Source organism: Oryx dammah, unplaced genomic scaffold (genome assembly GCF_014754425.2).
Source record: "Oryx dammah isolate SB20612 unplaced genomic scaffold, SCBI_Odam_1.1 HiC_scaffold_28, whole genome shotgun sequence".
NCBI classification, from domain to species: domain Eukaryota; kingdom Metazoa; phylum Chordata; class Mammalia; order Artiodactyla; family Bovidae; genus Oryx; species Oryx dammah.
Window position 1 is genome coordinate 56,532,957 of NW_024070212.1, and position 19,401 is coordinate 56,552,357.

At 45.6% G+C, this 19,401-nt stretch overlaps 1 protein-coding gene across 1 annotated transcript; it reads right to left on the bottom strand.

The window, feature by feature from the left end:
• Positions 1-7,737: 7,737 nt before the first annotated feature.
• CCN1 (cellular communication network factor 1) lies at positions 7,738-10,646 on the bottom strand. The gene is made up of 5 exons (XM_040232420.1): positions 10,364-10,646; positions 9,851-10,064; positions 9,142-9,498; positions 8,805-9,016; positions 7,738-8,690 (listed from the first exon to the last, which is right to left on the bottom strand). The coding sequence occupies exons 1-5, from the start codon at positions 10,424-10,426 to the stop codon at positions 8,388-8,390; spliced, it is 1,149 nt and encodes a 382-aa protein (XP_040088354.1). The 5' UTR covers positions 10,427-10,646; the 3' UTR covers positions 7,738-8,387.
• Between the last annotated feature and the right edge of the window lie 8,755 nt (positions 10,647-19,401).

Genomic DNA, 19,401 nt, shown 5'->3' on the forward strand with positions numbered 1-19,401 from the left:
GTGTCAGACTTTATTTTTTGGGACTCCAAAATCACTGCAGATGGTGATTGCAGTCATGAAATTAAAAGATGCTTACTCCTTGGAAGGAAAGTTATGACCAACCTAGATAGCATATTCAAAAGCAGAGACATTACTTTGCCAACAAAGGTCTGTCTAGTCAAGGCTATGGTTTTTCCAGTGGTCATGTATGGATGTGAGAGTTGGACTGTGAAGAAAGCTGAGCGCCGAAGAATTGATGCTTTTGAACTGTGGTGTTGGAGAAGACTCTTGAGAGTCCCTTGGACTGCAAGGAGATCCAACCAGTCCATTCTGAAGGAGATCAGTCCTGGGATTTCTTTGGAAGGAATGATGCTAAAGCTGAAACTCCAGTACTTTGGCCACCTCATGTGAAGAGTTGACTCATTGGAAAAGACTCTGATGCTGGGAGGGATTGGGGGCAGGAGGAGAAGGGGACGACAGAGGATGAGATGGCTGGATGGCATCACCAACTCGATGGACGTGAGTTTGAGTGAACTCCGGGAGTTGGTGATGGACAGGGAGACCTGGCGTGCTGCAATTCATGGAGTTGCAAAGAGTCGTACACGACTGAGCGACTAAACTGAACTGAGCTGATGCCTTCTTTTGTTAAGGAAAACAAAGCCAAATATTAAAAAGAGCACTTTAAAAGGCCAAGTATCATTTTGAATGCAAGAAGTCAGTTAAAGACATGGGGTCCTTTCCAAGAGTAAATTAATTTGGAACGTGGGCGGGACCTCTTTGAAAGTTTTGCTCATGAGCCCAGAATTTAAACTCCTTCCATGAATGAGCAATTTTTTTTTTTAAGTTAGCCAATCTCCTTCACAGAAGATACACATTTTTACAATGTTGAATCATCCTCTGTTTGCTGGAGAAGGGTATCATCCTTGCTCTGGTTGTCCCAGGAGCCACGTTGATACTAAGAGCCAGCCAAACGTCCTTGTAACCCAAGTGCTTTCCTGCACTCCAAATGACTCTGTCAGGGATAAGCTCAGAGAATAAATCCTGGGGTCTGCCTTCCGCTCTGCTACTGACTAATTGTAACTACTCAGGAAAGTCTTCAATCTATCTGAAGTTCATTGAACACCTCTGAAAAATGAGTAATATTTATGTGACAGCACTTGAAGGAAGCATTTTTGAGTCATTAAAAAAGATTAAAAAACAAACCCCCTGGCTACCCGGAATGACTCTCCTGGGAAGGCTCTTTGGCTATGATAAAAATAGATGGTTAAATTCAGCAGAGGTTCAGGATGCAGTGTATATCTTTGATCAACTTATCCAGTGTCAGTTGAAAAATGTGACATGATATTGTAAATGGAATAGGTACAACTTCTCCACAAAAATACACAGTCTGGAATGGTAGAAGGAAGATAGGGAGTTGGGGCTTATTTAAAGCCCCACAGATTTGAAATTAATGAAGTGGTCTCTATTTTTTCCTGGGCTTATAATGCAGTTTCCACACCTAAAGTCTTTTTTTTGAAGCACTTTCATAGTGAAAATGGTGCTCTGGTTGTGCTTTTTTTGGATTTTTAAAGATCATCTCTGCCTGCCCTTCAGTTCCACCAACCACAGGAATACACGTGTATCTCTTCTCCATCCATCTCTGGTGAATGCAGCATACCTACTCTAAGAGGGAAGGCTGCAACTTAGCTCCCACACTGTGCAAACTAACTTGTTCTAGAAACTGTGACCCACTGTTACCAGATCTATGAATTTTTCAAAAGAAGTCAGAAATATGGAAATATGAAAAAAATCTCAATTTTCAAATATTGGCAGCAAATCCCAGTTTTTATAAACTCTCTGCAGGCTGAACAAAACATATTTATTGTCCAATCCTATTTGAGTCACCAGCCTAGGACCTCTGGGCTTCCCAGGTGGCACTAGTGGTAAAGAACCCACCTGCCAATTGCAGGAGACACGGGTTCGACCCCTGGGTTGGGAAGATTCCCTGGAGAAGAGCATGGCAACCCATTGCAATACTCTTGCCTGAAGAATCCCATGGACAGAGGAGCCTGGCAGGCTACAATCCACAGGGTCCCGAAGAGTTGGACACAACTGAAGTGACTTAGCACACATATGCTTAGGACCTCTGCTATGAGGCAAGGCAGGACAAACTTGCTTTCTCTTCTTCATGAAGATCTGGAGGTTTGGGAAGCTTGCTCTCAAACTCCTTTCAATCTGTTCTTAGTTGTCACTCATTCATTGACAAAACTCTTTAAAGAATTTAAAATCTGATGGGAATAGTTAAATAGCCACTGACAATGTGGTGGTGTTGCTACCATGGATTTGCCTGATGAGCCAATGGACGGAGCACTTGTTTCCTTTCTGGTAGTGTGTGCAAGTAAGGGACTGTGTTTTAACACATTTATGAAGGTTTGGAGAAGAATTTTCTCCAGAGCTTTTATGAGAATCCTACATCCATTTCAGTTTAGGTGGATCCTGCTGGCTCGATATGGAACTTGAGGTTAATGTTCTAGAAATCTTCTTGAGGTGCCCCATACCTTTGGTCAATGAAAAATCAATGCTGGTGCTCCTCCCCCATATATACCCAAACAGTGTCCAGCCTAGAGGGATCATGGGCATATCTAGTAACAATTTTGCTTTTTTCTGACTGCTAACATGCATTCTATTTTAGAGAGAAGATGTTAGTTTCTTCTTCCCAAAAGGTTTTACAACATAAGTACAGTGATGGTTTATTTTATATGTTAACTTGGCTAGACTATGATGATGGTTTGTTGGGTCAAACAAAAGTCTAGATGTTACCCTGATGGTATTTTTTAGATACAATTAACATTTAAAACAGTCAACTTTGCTGTAGACTACTTTAGACTGGGTCTAGGTGGGGAGGAAAGGTCACTGAGAATGAGCATTGATGCTGAGACATGCATGACAGGAAGAAGTTCAGATCAGGGAGCAGGGCATTTGGGGCAGAGAAACACAGCTAGTGCAAAGGTCCGGAGGAGGAAATTACATGTCTTATTTCAGAGAGGAAGGGGCAAGTGGAGCACCATAAACTCCACTTACAGTAAGTAAATGAAAGAACTAGGCAGGTTACCAGGAGCTGTGTGCCAAGTAAGGAGTTGAATCCTATTCCAAGAGCAATGGGAAGCCATCAAGCCTTTAAGTCAAGGACTGACCTGTTTCTGATTTACACTTTTAAAGAATTACTCCAGCTCCTGTAAGGAAAATGGATCACTGATGTTCAAGATTGGAAACCAGTTATATTTCAGTTAACTATTGCCATGTAACAAACTACACTCAAAACTTAGGGCCTTAAATAATCATATTGGTTTGTTCATTATTTTATGCATCAAGAATTCTGGGAAGGATTCAACAGGCAGCTCATCTCGGATTTACAAGACATCAGCTTGTGAGGCAGTTGGGGCTGGAGGGTCCATTTCCAAGATGGTGTCTTCATACACATGTGGTACCCAAGGGCTCCCTGATCTTCCTCTCTCTCCACATGGCCTCTCATCCTCTCAAGCCTATCCCTGTGGCATGGGCTTCTCAGTCTTTTAGTCTCGGGGTACTTATAATTCTTTTATGGAAGCTCGTTTTTGAAGAGAAAGGAAATAGGAGCACCTAGCCAGTGCACCATTTGGAACTAGCACCATATCGCATGACTTCTTAGATATTCATTGGTCAAGGTGGTCAAAGAGCCCACCCAGCTCCAAGAGGATGGAGAAGTAGACCCCATCTATTTTGGAGAGCAACAGGGTCACACTGCTGAAGGGCATGTGGGTTGGAAGACATAGTTGCAGCCACCTTTGAAAAATACTGCATGCCACAAGTGAAGGGGCCGTTCCGGTAATTCAGGCAAGAGATGATGATGTCTTAGATTTGGATGTTTGCACTAGACTAAGAAAGAGGTGGATTCAGAATAAACCAGCAGAATACATGAGAACTGTAAAGTACTAACAAATGTGCTTGAGTACTTGTTTAACTGAATTGCATCTTATGTGGATAAGTGTTTCCCACCAGCAATAAAGTTACAAGTAAGTCTGTTCTATTCTTAGGACACATGCATCACTGTCATGCATCACAATGTGCTTTGTCTCAAAGAATAAGCTTTTTAGGGCAGGGATTTAAAAAGGTCCAGATATTGGGGCTATATTTATAGGGAGAGGAAAAGAAAGGACTTATAACCTGCAAGGTCCAGGGACTGCCACATCCTATAACCAGGAGGGCTTTAGAAAGTAAAGAGGGCCTTATATTTTCAAAGGCTTCATGGAGATGAGTGCTTTTGTCCACAGAAAACGTGAACAGTTTTTGCTTCACACATTCAGTTCCTTGAGGAAGCAAAGCTTTAAAGGTATGGGAGTCAATTTTTAAAGAGAATATATGAAAAAAAAAAATTTTGGTGACAAAAATGTGAGATGTTCCATTTTAAAACAGGAGAGAAGAATCCAGAAACTCACCCAGGCTTACCCAGTAAATTAATGGCAGAGCTAGTGTAAAAGACATGTCTACCAATTTCTAGTCTGGGATTCTTGCTACAACATCATCTGCCATTCTGCCCAAAACACAGCTTTATTTTATATTGTGGTCTCACTGGACCCTTGCTATTACTGCTCAAGTGACTTTCAAATAGTGTCAGAAGGCAGGAGAAGAGGTTGTGAATATATCAAATCTGGTCACTGTACTAGTAAAATAACTAAAATATACTTTGCTAATTTTGATTCAGTTGCATCTCTTTATGGAGTGGACAGCACATGTGCTTCTGTGAGAATCATCACCAGGAGACTACTTACTGTGCTACTTTTGTTGTTCAATCACTAAGTCACGTCCAACTCTGTGACCCCATGGACTGACTGCAGCGTGCCAGGCCTCCTATCCTTCACCATCTCCTGGAGTTTGCTCAAATTCTTGTCCATTGAGTCGGTGATGCTATCTAACCATCTCATCCTCTGCCACCTTCTCTTCCTTTTGCCTGCTAAATGTCCCAAAGAATATTTCTTGAGTGAAGTCACTCAGTCGTGTACGACTCTTTGCAACCCCATGGACTGTAGCCCACCAGGCTCCTCCATCCATGGAATTTTCTAGGCAAGAGTACTGGAGTGGGTTGCCATTTCCTTCTCCAGGGGATCTTCCCGGGTTCGAGCCCCAGTCTCCCTCATTGCAGGCAGACGCTTTACCGTCTGAGCCACCATTCGTTGGGACATTTTTTTAGAAATATAAAATGTCCCAAAGAATATTTCTTCAGATGCACTAAATTCCTAGGATTCTGGGATAATTTTATAACTCTCAAGTCTTACATCTCTATCAAAAACAAAACAAGAAAACAGCTCAAGAACATCAGAATCTTTTAGACTGGAAAGTGGTTACAACATAAGATCTTTACCACCTGTGGAGGTGGTTTAGCCGACCCCATGGGCTACAGCCTGCCAGGCTCCTCTATCCATGGAATTCTCCAGGCAAGAATACTAGAGTGGGCTGCCATTTCTTCTCCAGAGGATCTTCCTGACCCAAGGATTGAACCTGGGTTTCCTGAACTGCAGGCAGTTTCTTTACCAACTGAGCTACCAGGGAAGCCCATGTGTAGAGGGTACAAATATGTTCTATTTCACATTTGCAATGCATGGTTTTTTACTTTGTTTTCTCAGTATTTGAAGTAGGCAGTGTTCCATTTTAGACCTAGATAAAACTTATGTGTCCTAAATTGCATAATTTCATTCTCAATTACTTTTAATGTCTTCACTCTCACTCTTTTTCTATGGCCAAATCAAATATTTTGTGTCTACTGGCGTTTTTTAAAATTAAGTACTCATTGAATCAGCATTTGTGTAACATTTCTTATGATAAGTTTAATGATCAAAGATCTAGTATTTTCCCATGCTAGATATGTTTCCCATTTGAACTTCAATGGACAAATACTGGGCTTCCCTGGCGGCTCAGATGGTAAAGAATCTGGCTGCAATGCAGGAGACCTGGGTTCCATCCCTGGGTTGGGAAGACCTGGAGGAGAGCATGGCAGCCCACTCTAGTATTCTTGCCTAGGGAATCCCCATGGATAGCAGAGCCTGGCGGGCTACAGTCCATGGGGTTGCAGAGAATCAGACATGACTGAGCAACTAAGCACAGCACAGGATTCATATTACCTCTCTACATACTTAAAGGGTCTATAAAATATTGCTCCTTGATCTTCATGTAAGAAGCAATTTGCTGGGCTCTAATATAGGAAGACAATACCAGGATTGGTGCCTGGGAATGCATAAATTTTGCCTAGAGGTTCAGATGTCTGTTTAACAATATTGCACCAAAAATCCTCACAACTTTATTATGTTTTACATGTTCTGTTGCACTGACAAGTTTAACTGCATCCAAGACTGAGCCAGGTGGTGTTCAAATTTCCAAATACCTTAAAATTTGAACGCCTCAGGCAAGAAAACCTGACTACTCAGCAGGCAAAATTTATAATATTTAAGGCAAGACATTGTCAGAGTCAAAAGAGTGAAGGCCTTTGTCCACAGATTTTGCTATCACATTTGCTTGAAAAGTTATGAATTTCAGTAAGGCTTTAAAACAGGTGCTCAGGCAGTGTTTTTCTGTAGATCTTAATGGAGCATCAATATTAAACTATTTTGAAAACTCACAAGATCCCAGAAGCGGCTCCTCTTTTAAAGCACCTTCTCTTGTTGCCTAAAGATTCAAGTACTCTCTTAACTAAGTGAAGACCGAAGTATTTCACTATGGATTTGAACAGGAGCCAAGAAGCTTAGATGAAAGGGAAACTTCTCTCTATAAAACGTTTATTGTCAGTGCTTTCTTAAGATGATTCTTCTAAAACTAGCTACCAGCATTTTCACAAACAGTGACGCAGCCTTCTCAACCTCTCCCAGACCTACAATTCAGGTCCTTTTAGGAATGCACTGCATCTAGCCTCTGACCCTCTGAATAGCCAGTTCTATCTAACTTCTCCCTCCTGCCTCAATATATTGTATATTATAAAAAGGAAAGGGGGTGGGGTAGCATGGTCCTCACGCTATTGGAAAAGTACTTGAAATTCCTTGCATTCCTTTGCATTTAACAGCATGTTTACCTAATCATCGGCTTATTAGGATTAACACAAGTCAATGTTCAAATTCATTTAATGAAAACAAACTGACTTCTGTAGATTGTAAGATTTTTTTTCTCTGATCCCAACCATGGGTGAATTTTTGAGTTATTCTCCCAGGTTTTAGGAACAATACTAGAAAAATATTAACAGGTGACCTGATAACACATCATCCAACCATATTTAAATCTTGCCCATGGATTTAGATGTGGGCAGCCTGAGTTATGGACTGTTTTCATTAAAGTTTCTCTCCTCTCTAAAGGGATGTGCACAGTTACCTAGTGATTAAAATGATAAATGACTCTACTATACCCACCTCAAAGAGCCTGGGTGATGGAGACCCTTAGGCTTTGAATTCTTATGAAAATAAAGCATTATTATTTAAATCACAAACTTAACTTCAGATTCCTTCTTATACTTTGTACAAGGGCTGGGGTTCAGTGTGTTTTTGAAACAGATTACTTTAAATGCCAAGGTTTTTCTCTACTGAATTTATAAAAGCAATCATTTTTAGATTTTTTAAAGTTAGTTCCCTGCTCTATCCCAAGCACTAGAACAGTTCCTGGCTCACTCAGTAAATCTTGTTTCAGTGATTGAACGCATAAGCTAGATTGTCCCCAATGGCTTTGAACATTCTATAAAAATACTGAATGCCATACACTCAGATATTAGGTAAATATTTCTTTATTAAATGATTAATTCCATAAATAAATTCTTTTCACTGAATATAAAATTAAAATCATTTACAAATTATTCCAGTATTACATTTCCCTTCCCTCCCCGAAAGCTACATTTTGATAAATAAAAACATTCAGTCTTAAAACACCTGATTTCTGTTTGCAATTTAGAGTGCAGATAGCTGCCTCTCACGGACACTCACAGAGTATCACCTTCAGAAAGGGACGGACCCCCTTCCCATTTACTTCTGTCAAAGGATGAAGGTTTCAACTGTCCAACTAATCTTAATTACCTTTTACAACCGTAAAACTGAAAGGAAAAAAGCCTAGGGAAAAGTATGCTTACCAAATAATTTACAAACAGAAAACAGATCGTCATCAACACCACAAGCTCCAAAATGAAGCGGTAACACGTGCTCCAATACTATGAAGCGAAGTATTCTCCAATCGCAGCTGCATTAGAGCCCATGAGCAGCCGCACACCTGGCAGTTTGGAAACACCTTAATCCTACTCAAGAATGAGCAGTGCCTCCCTCCTACCATCAGGCCCTTCAGCCTGCCGCCCCCACCCACGCCTCCGTGACTCTGACACTCCTCTCTCCCCACTTTGTCCACCCTTGTGCTGGAAACCCGAGTCGCATTTAGTCCCTAAACTTGTGAATGTCATTGAACAGCCTGTAGAAGGGGAAGGCAGCCTCGTTGGCATGCGGGCAGCTGTAGTTGCATCTGCAGGACTGTATCATCATGACGTTCTTGGAAAACATTTCGCCGTCTTCGCAGCGGAACCGCATCTTGACAGTCCTGGTCTGCTGAGGCGTGCAGCAGCGGCCGTCCACGCAGGAACCGCAGTATTTGGGCCGGTATTTCTTCACACTCGAACAGCCAGCGTAAGTAAAGTGAACCGGTTCGGGGGATTTCTTGGTCTTGCTGCATTTCTTGCCCTTCTGTAAGAAAAGAGGAGGGAAGTGAGTGTTTTCTCTTTCTTGGAAGAGAAGGTCCCTTCTCACCCAGTTTACACCCAGGGGACCAGTCTACACCACAGCACCGCAGGCACTTACTTTCAGGCTGCTGTACACCGGCTGTCCACAAGGCCGCACTTCACAGATCCGGGTTTCTTTCACCAGGCGGCATTCAGGGTTGTCATTGGTAACGCGTGTGGAGATACCAGTTCCACAGGTCTTTGAGCACTGGGACCACGAAGTTGTTTGGACGATACATTTCTGGCCATGTGAAGAAGGGTTGTAAAGAATGCGAGGTTCCATTCCAAAAACTAGACAGACAAACAAGAGGGAAGAGTTCTCAGAGACACAGGGACACAAACAAATTCAAGTGCTCATTTCTCTAAAGCTTCAGACGAGGCATAGGGTTCAGTGCAAGGTCGCAGTCTTAACTTACCCGGGAGCCGCTTCAGGAAGCCGCTTTTTCCAACTGCAATTAATTCGTTGTTTCTCGTTAACTCCACCTCCGAGGCATCGAAGGCCAGCTCCTTGCCCTGGAGGCCCTCCCTGTCGTCCATAGGATCCTTGGCACTGTCGTCGTCGCAGACCCACTCCTCACAGCACTGCCCGGTAACTTTGACCAGCCGGGGGTTGGGGCAGCCCAAGTTGGGGAGAGAGAGTTCTTGGGGGCACAGAGGAATGCAGCCCACGGCGCCGTCGATACATGTGCACTGATGTTTACAGTTGGGCTGGAAACTTTCCCCATTCTGGTAGATTCTGGAGTTATATTCACAGGGTCTGCCCTCCGACTGAGCTGCAAAGAGCACCGAAAAAGAAAGGAAGGGGTGGATAAAGGTTAAGATTCCGAACTACGGCCTGAAACTCATACATATTTTCTGCTGCTTAATTCAATTTATGGTAAAGTTTCCTACAATTCCCCGGAGACTCCAGGCCAGAACAATAAGTTAGTCAGGAATCACTTTTCCGTATGCGCTTTTCGTTGGGCCCAGACACACTGAATTGCATTCCAGACTGCTGAAATCATGTGCCTTTCTGCCAAGCTACCAACAACAAAGCATCACCATACATGGTCTCAAAATTACTAAACTTCTGGACTTCGAGGACTATTCTTTTTTTTAAAAGGGGCCAAACCGCAAGCCTCTTACCTCTGCAGATCCCCTTCAGAGCGGTGGAGCTGGCGCCGAAGTTGCATTCCAGCCCCTTGGTGTGGTCGCAGGGCTCCGTTTTGCTGCAGTCCTCGTTGAGCTGCTTGGCGCAGACCTTACAGCAGCCGCAGGAGTCCTGGACCAGCCCGACTCCCGGGGCGCACTTGGGAGCCTCCAGGGGGCAGTGGCAGGCGGCGGGGCAGGTGGAGAGAGCCTGGAAGGGGGTGAGGAAAGGCGTGAGGCTCTGCGGGGTACGCAGGAGAGGCGCCCCAGGAAGGGACGAGGGTGTCTGACCCGGGCGGCAGGGGACGGGGGTTTCTGATCCCATCCAGCCCGGCCGTCCTGGGCAGCGGCGAACTCCAGGAGGCCCCCGGCGGGCTTCAGGGCGGGCTTAAAGAAAGAGCTATCCCGAAACGCCCCCCCCCCCAAACTTTGGAGTCTAGCTTTTCCGACCGCGGGTCGTCCGGGGAAAGGGGAAGAACGGACGGGGGAAGCGGTGGCCTAAGAACTCACCAGCCTGGCCAAGTGGAGAAGGGTGACGGCGAGGGCGAGCGTCCTGGCGGTGCGGGAGCTCATCGTGGCGCGCAGGAGGGGTCCCGGCTAGCGCGGAGGCAAAGACGCCAACACACCAGAGCGCAGCGGGCGAGCCGGTGCTGCTGGGGTAGTGGGCCGGGAGGCGGCGAGGCGAGGGCCGGGGCGGCGAGCGGTTTGCGGGCGTCCTTCTCCCGAGGTCCTGGCCGAGGAGTAGCGGAGGACAGGGGTGCTGCTCCGGGGCGCTCTCGCTCGCGGTCTGCCCCAGCGCCCAGAGCCCGCCTTTTATACCGGCCGGTCGCGGCGCCGCGTGTTTCAGTGACGTCGGCTCTGTCTGTGCGTTCCAGAATTCTCAAACATCTCAGGAATGCTGGTTGGCGCGGGCTCCTGCCAAGCGCCTCCCCTGGCTCCGTTGCACTTTTTTTTTTTTTTTGGTACTGGACCCGTCAAGAAAACAATCCTCCGTTTTTTCCACTTTAAATAACGACTTCTACTGGGGAGGGCTCTTCTTGGCGTGATGATGGTGATGGTGGTGGAAGGGCTGAGGGGTGGGGGCCGAGTTCAGAACTTTGCCTGGACTGGGAGGGTGGGAGGACATGGAGGGAGGGACAAAAGTCGTTTTGTTTGGTGATGCCGAGTTGACCCCGCAGCCTTGAAGCCCTCACCCGGGAAGGCAGCGAGCTGTTTGCCAGTTTACAGCGAAGGTGAGAATCAAGTTATCTACTGAGAAAGGCGAACGAGGAGGGGGAGTGTCTGGGAGCCAGGACTCTATTTGAGGACTTCATAGAGGCATGCTCTGATCAAGTCCCAAAGCTTTGGCATGGTGTTTATTAGCCAAGTTAAATATGTTGCAAGTTAATACCCGCAGTGGCATTTATGAATGAGAAGTGGGGGAAAAAATCTACTTCCCCCATTGTCTGGCAAATTCCCAGAGAGAGGTCTTCCCTCTTCCGCCCCCCCCCCTCCCCCGCCCGTTTTTGGTACGTCGTACTTGTTTGTTTTTGGAGGTTCCCACTTAAGTTCCAGCCCACTGCCTGGGTTGGAAGTCCGAGAGGAAACGAACGCAGGGAGTTCTCCGGGAGGCTGTCTTACACTTCCTCACGGATGCAGGAGACCGGGTAAGCCCTTCCAGTCTCCCTCCGCAGGCGGGAGGCGACGCTAAGCAGCCGGCCAGAAGCGTAGAGGACTACCGTGAAGTGATTTGTATTGAGATCATTACCGGCATATACAGCAAAATCAAACCAGATTCCAGCACCATTGTGCCCAATGGATCTCTGGAGAAAACAGACTCCTTGACACGGAAAGTTTTGCAGGGGGGTTTAACTCCTTTCCTGGGACTACTTAGAAGCCTCCCATTTCAAGTGAATTGCAATGCTTTGCCCTCTAAGTACAGAGAAATTAGTCTTAGGATGTAATATTTTGTAGTAAAAAAAAAAAAAGTTGGCAATTTTAAGGTCTTTTTCTACCAGTAACACATTCAGTAGACGACCCCTTACAAAGCAAATTTGAACTTCAAAAACCATTCGTGTGCTTGACAAATGTTCCCTCAAAGTTTCAAAAACTACACTTCTTGTGTAATTTTCATAAAAACATACATAGTAATTATTCCAGTTTGTCATGTATATGTGCTCTAGGAGAAATTCTTGTGCTTTGTAATGTTTAGGGCTGTTCAGTCTAAATGACTGAGCGGTCTGGCTTAAGAAGGCCTTCAGTGTAACTTTCTGTGAATGACTGATAAACACAATAAAGACCTACTTCAATGAAAACATTCTCCGATGCAGAGAACTGTGGCAGGAAGGAGTTAAGTTTCATTCATTCAAAAGTGCTCTTCCAGAAGTCTAAGAGGCGTTTACTAGAGGGAATAGGATCTTTAAGGTTTAGTTGGGAGGGGGTCTTACTTTTCAAGACAATAAACTGTCAGATTTTCTGGGCCCTATCCAAGTCAACTCACCAGTTATTATTTAGAAAGCATTTTTGTTTTTTCCTGTAGTAGAATTTCAATATTGTTTCCTCCATAATGAAGTGACTAGGAGTAGATGCAGTACAGGGTGGGAGGAGGCGGTAGAGAGAATGGAGTGGAGCGTTCCTGGCTTCTGTTGCGGTGTCTTTTCTATTTGACTTCATGGTTGTAAGTATTTCCAGATGGTGAATCAGACACCAGACGTAACAATATTTCCATATTTGGGTATAGCAGTAGCCTGCGTTTTTAACATTTTTCTGCCTCTGTTATCCAACCACAAAGCATTCTTGACAGCTTCAAATGTTGTTAAATATAGACTTAACTTCTGTTCCCAGGGCAGGAAATTCTTTGGAATTCCTTGTTTTTCATGCAATCTGTCTATCATAATTTAAAAATGAAATTATGACAGATGATCCAACTGGTTCATGTATACACCTGGCTCCTTTATGGAAGTTGTATGGGGGGTGGAGGCAAGGGGGAGCTCAGAGAGATTCAGTGTGCCGCACAGCATTCACCAACACACCATTCCAGAGATTCCATTAAAAATCAGATTAAAGTTTTCTAACAAGAGTGTGTGGGTTTGTTTCTGGACTTCATCTGAGGAATCTTGGAGGATGAGTTTGCCTCAGAGGAGAAGCTTACGGAACCTCACCGCCAGCTGCCCATTTAAAGCAGGGGGTGTGTTGTGGGAGTGGGTGGGAAGCCGGAGCAAACTGGGCCAGGACGCGGGAGCCGGAGAGACAGGAGTAACCTTTGTGCACAGCCTTTCCCTATACCTTGTCCTGGTTCCACTGCTAGTAAACGACAGTATCAAACAAGAGGAATAGCAGCTCAAGTCCTGTTCCAGGAAGGTCCAGAAACCCCAAACGTCCCGTTGCCTTCTCGCCTCCTCTGCTGAGAGCTGCAGAGCGGCTCACGTTGACAGACTGAAGGGTAAATGTGCAAACGTTTATGGGTAAGTGTCCTCCGGTCCTCATTCTGCATGGCTCTTTTGCTCTCTTTCCTCCCCCACCCTCCCTCTCTGGGTGCCCCAAGAGTGAATAACGGGCCGTCTTGTTTCCTTGGGCTGCAGGGCACGGAGAAGGGGCTGATTGTCTTCTCAGCTCCTGGCTTTGGACTGAGCGATGGGAACGTCTCTCACCCGCTGATGCCAGGGAATTTTAGGTCACCAAAAGAAGGGTTCACTGTCTGGCGGCAACTGAGAATAATAATCACCCTAAATCTGGCGCCTCGGGTTTCCTAGCCCTAGACCAGTGGTTCCCCAACTTTGGCCTGCATCAGACTCACCTGGAGGGCTGGTTATACGACCGACCCAACTGGCCCCACCCCAGAATTTGTTATTAGTTCTAAGAAGTTTCTTAGTTTCTAATTAATTTTAATTAGTTTCAAATAAGTCTCGAGGTGATGTGATCCCGCTGGTTGGGGGAATCACACCCTGAGAACCACCGCCTTGGACGACAAAAGTGCCTGTAAGAGCTGTGTGGGTGCTTGCATTTGTCCTCACAGTCAGGCACTCGGTGGTCTCACAACTCCACTTTTTATAGCCACCTTAAGCAACAGAACAACTGATGGTGACAGCGAAAGGCCGGCTTTAAGGCTATTCGATCTCTCCCCACCGCCCAGCCCACCCCGAGAGATCTCAGGGAGAGTCAGAGAGCAAGATGGGGCAGGAATTGAGTGGTAATGGTGCTGGGAAGGCCTCGGCTGCCCCCCGCACCTCTGCAGAGACAGCGGGTAGGGGCCGCGCGGCAAGAGTGGTATGGGGAGGGGAGAGATCCTGGGCCGAGCACCGGGAAGCGCCCGGCCGCCTGCCGCCCGCTGCCCCCTGCCGGCGGCCCGGCCCGCGCACCCGGAGTCACCGCGGTCGCCAGGACTAGAGGTTTCCGGCGGCGCGCGCCGCAGGACGTTTCCAGCCCCAGCCCATATTTGGTGAAAGTCTTTCAAGACTCCGTCATCCAGCTCTGCGGGGCGGAGGCGACGGCGGCGGCCTTAGGAGCTGGACCCGGCACCCGCGCGGCCGCCGCGCCGCCGAAAAGTGCCTGCGTCCTGCCCTCGCGCCGCGGGGCGGCTGGCGTGCCGGGCTTGTGGGTGCGCCGGTGCCCCTGAGACCGCGGCCGCGGGACCTGTACCCGCACCCCTTGCGAGGGCTCGGCCCGCCCTGCGCTGCGTGGGAGGCTGGCGCGGAGGGCGCCGGCCCGATTGTGTCACTTTTCCCGTCCACTCCGCTGTTGACTCGTCCTCCCAACGGGGCAGAGTTGCCGCGCTGTGCCAGACTTGGAGGGTACGCCCAGGCTCGGGGGTGTGGGTGTGTGTCGGAACCAGGCGTTCTTGAGACATCAAGCCCACCAGACAGTGGGGACCAGGAATTAATTTTGGAGAGTAGTCCCCGAGGGCCTTGATTCCGTTATCCCTAGAAGGGAGAGAGGCTGAAGCTCGCTCTCGGTCTCTCTTGGGTCTCCCACAACCCTTTCTTCCCTCCTCATCAATAAGTTCCGTGGAGGCGGAACCCCTGGATAGGAAGCCCTAGCTCTGTCGTCCACTAGCCTACAGCCTTCAGTAAACTGCAGATCCCTAATGGACCGTGTATCCTTCATCAGTAAATTGGGAAAGGAGATAGCAGTGGTGAAACTGGAGCAGTCCCTTTCAGGGCCAAATTTCATGCCATCCTCTCCTGATAATGACAGAAGCCAATACTTACACAGGGCTCAGTTTGTGTCAGGCACGGTTTTGAATGCCTGCTATTTATTGACTTCTTTGATTCTCTAATGCCCCACTGAGGGCATCGTTAACACCATTCTCTATCTAAATGGAAAAAAATTGGAGGCACAGAGAGTAAATGTTTAGTCAAAGAGCACTCAGTAGGTAGCCGAACTGAACCCAGGCTTCTTGGTCCTAGCTGACCTTGCACTTAACTGCTGTGCCTACTCCCCATCACTTAGAAGTTCAGACCTGTCCCTTCTTCTGAAACTTACCTTTATTTAACTCTATCACAACTTACCCAGATGTTCCAGGATAAATGCATCAGATAGAAAAGCAGTTGATGAGTTAATTGAAGCTGTATAAACCTCTAAGAATTGCCTCATGTACTGGCTCTTGGGCTTCCCTGGTGGCTCAGACTATAAAAATCTGCCTGAAAATGTGGGAGACCTGGGTTCAATCCCTGAGTTGGGAGGATTCCCTGGAGAAGGGCATGGCAACCCACTCCAGTATTCTTGCCTGGAGAATCCCATAGACAGAGGAGCCTGGCAGGCTACAGTCCATGGGGTTGCAAAGAGTCGGGCACAACTGAGCCACTAGGCACAGCATAGCACTGGCTCTTGGGGAGGAGAGGGAAAGGGTTGTTGCATTTCAACAGAAAAAGCCTTAATGCAAACAGATTTTTATAGTGGACTTCTGGACACCTTGGCAGATGACAGAGAAGATGTCTAGGCCTTTGGAACCCTTCTTTAATCTTGTAAGCCACGTTGATCAGATAGTCCTACTTCTGGAGTAAGGGTTGGCCTGGTAAGAGCTACATTTGTCACTGAGATAGTTTTCACAGCTACTTACTTGATAGTTTATCAGTCTGAGTGTTTCTTATACACGCAATCTACTTTTAACTTGTTTTTTTTTCCAATTATGTTTTGAACATAATCACCTATGTATCTGAGGACAAATTGCTCATCTTCTTCAAACCCCAGATTTATTCTGAGCTCATAATATGTCATGGCACCAAAAAGAGGACTTCAATATTGGCCTTCCCCTGAAGGACTTTACAGTCTGACACTTTTGGGCCTGGGCAGTGGATATAGAACTGTCACGCAAGTGTATGTTCCTCGGTTCTTTGTCTCGTCACAACAAAGATTTGGAGCGACGGACATTAAAGCCCTTGGCGCATCACAGCTCTCGGGTCTTGGACAAACCGTGTTATAGCTCTTAGGCAAATCAGTGTTACAGCTCTATTTTATTTAGAAGATAGCAGGAGACTCTATCCTCGAAGGTTGAGGGCATGCCAACCCAAAGACTTGAGAAGAGAGTGAAGGAGCACATGGCGGGGGGGAGGGGCGGGGAGAGAGAGAGAGTATGTGCACGAAGGAGAGAAAGAGAGGGAGAAAACGCTTTGGCTCCTCCTTTTATATGTTTTTTTCTCCACCTGGGCCTGCCCTATGCAAATTGGGCTTAGCCATGAGTTCTGTTTGTTCTACCTGAAGTCTTCACTCTGGTCCTCGGACCTTCCTTTGACCTTCCTTGTCTTTTAGCCACCGCCATTTTGGACTCCTTTTCCGTATTCTACCTACCTAACAGAACTAATCTGAGTCTATAAGGATAAACAAGAGTCTGCTACATGGAAAGATATTTGAGAGAATAGAGCTTTGATGACCCACTAGTAAGGCTTGGCCATAGAATTCCTTTGGGGAACTGGCAAGAGATGTCAACTAGATCTTCTGCCAGTGGCCTTGCCCATCTTATTGGGACTCTGTCTACGGGTAGTGGTGAGCCTGTGAGGTTTTGCCTTGGTTTCCTGTCATCTATAATATAATGGCTTTGCCCCAGCTCAGGGAATATGCACTGAAGGGCTCAAAGGGATCAGCCAGGTAACAAAATGCCATTCCAAGGAGTTTTGTCTGAAGACACTGGCCTCAGCCTGGGGCAACAATGTGGAGAGTGTAGACTCTGTGAGGGGTAGAGTGGGGCTGAGTGGTTGGTAGGTGAAAATGTAAATCCAGTGTTTGCTTGTTTTCTCAAATTTTAGAGGTACTAGTGATCTGAATTTTTACACGAAGCCTTTTAATTTTTAAAATATTGCCAATTAATTAAAGCAATGTTAAAATGCCATCTAAGTTAATCCTGGGAAAACTCAAGAAGACAATGTGTGGGAGCTGCCAATTGTGATCTCCAGACTAAGTGTCTCAGAAAACTTGTCCTGCTCTGGCACTCTGTAACTCTCAGCCTCTCTTGACATATTAAGGAATAGCACCATAGGCTCCAGTGAACTAGCAGGTTGGTTAGGCTTTCCTTTGTTTAAGAGTTAGGGCTGTCACTTGACTCAGTTGCAAGAGTTTATGCTTTATCAACAAAATTGGAATGTGTCTTTTCTTATTTTCCACTTCCCATCTTCCCCAAACACTACTCTGTTTTCTTACTTCTCCCCTTGAATTTATGTTGTAAGCAGCAGGCATTCTCTTGGCAGCATGGTAGGAAACACTTTTTTTTTTTTTTTTTTTAGGGCATTTGTATCCAGTGGGAACTATATCTGTTTATTTTCTTCACCTGGCATCTGTCCACAGGAAGCCAGACATTTCTAACCCCTTTACCTTACAGATCTTCTTCTTTTGTGATTACACAGAAACATTTCAAAGGAAAGGACTGGAAGGTACCCCTCCCACTCCACCCTGCAATCTATCTTCTAGACATGCTTGAGCAATCTGAAATATATAATTATAAGTCACTATCAAATGGGTTGGTTCCAGATTCAGAGATTAAGAATTAATCTTCACCTTCTGTGGGTTTTATTTCCAGAGATACTTGTCTCTTAAATGCTCACTTAAAACCACACATACCACATTGAGAAAAGATTTGATCTGGACACAGTACATGAGCACACAGAGAGACTGAAGCCATTTATTTGTGCCAACTTTTGCAGGGCCGAGGATTAAGTGTGAAGGAGGATTCTGGCAGTTGGGCTGAACAAAGACATAAGACATGTTTAATACTCAGCAGGATGCTTGGCATATAGTAAGTACTTAATAAATTATAATTATTTCCACTGCAATCACCACCATTACATTTACTTTTACAACAATTAGCATAGGATGAATTAGACTTATTCTCTAGATAATGTTCTGTATTCTTTAGACGAGAGAAAAAAACTAGATGAACTCCAGTTTCAAAATCATTTGCTAAGTTATATATAGATGATGTGATTTATAAACCCCACCCAAGTCAGGATCCTGGCTTGCACTGGGGCTCCAGTGATCATCTAATGAAGCGCTTTAATGGCCTTGCCTCTCATGGAATTGTAACTTTGCCTACAGTGTTGAGCCATGTAAGGTTTTTGCCTTGGGTTCTTCATCTATAAGATAATGAGGTTGCCCCAACTCAGAGGTCATGCACTCAAGTGCCCCACAGATCAATCAGATACAAAACGCCATACTTGAGAGTTAGTGACAGCTAACACTTGGCCTCAGTGTTTGGGAGCCATGAGGATCACTGTATCTATGGTGCCTGGGTTTTGTCTACCAAAAACTAGGCAGTTTGTATATATATGAGATGTTACGGGACAACAGAGTGTCTGCATCCAAAGGCCATTCTTTTGATGGAATCTGCCTTAAAATCTAGGTACTTGCCCCCAACTTCTTGACTTCCTCCTAACAACTGATTGTGGACCTCACTTAAATATTTTTCTACATGTGAGCTTATTTGTGCTTTCAGTCATGGTAGACCTCACTTTCTTCAAGAAAGTCTGGTAATGAATGAGTTAAATAATTTTTAAAAAAGGGTTCCCTCCTCAGGGACCCTTGCCTGAGCATGTTCCTATTTCCTCTGAAGAGAAAGAGATGTGTCAGAGCAGAGGAGCAACTCAGAGATTGAGATGCTAATACCCTAGCTGAGTCATCACCATTGACTGCCCCTGAGGCAGACTTTACCACCTGAGGCGGTATCACTGCTACCACCCACAGCCTGTGGTCACCCTCACATCCGAGCTGCTCAGTCCAGAGCCCTCCAGGCACCCATCAAACACTCCTAGTGTGCACCTCGTGCAAGATGTCACTGAACCTTGGATGTGGCATGGGTGAGGTGCCCAAGGTTATGGCAAAAAATAAAAAGTATACAGCAATTTAAGGCTAGTCCCAGGCATTTCTTTGACATCTTTTATCCTCTCTTCTTTGATTAAATATTAGCTTTCAAAAAAAGCTGTTTTTGAACAGTCAGTTCTATTTTTTTGTACTTGTTTCTAACTTAAAAATTAATATATAATATTATATTAATTTTAGGTATACAACATAATGATTCAATGTGTATATATATATATATATAGGGAAATGATCACCAGAGTAAGTCTAGTTCACATCCATCGCTT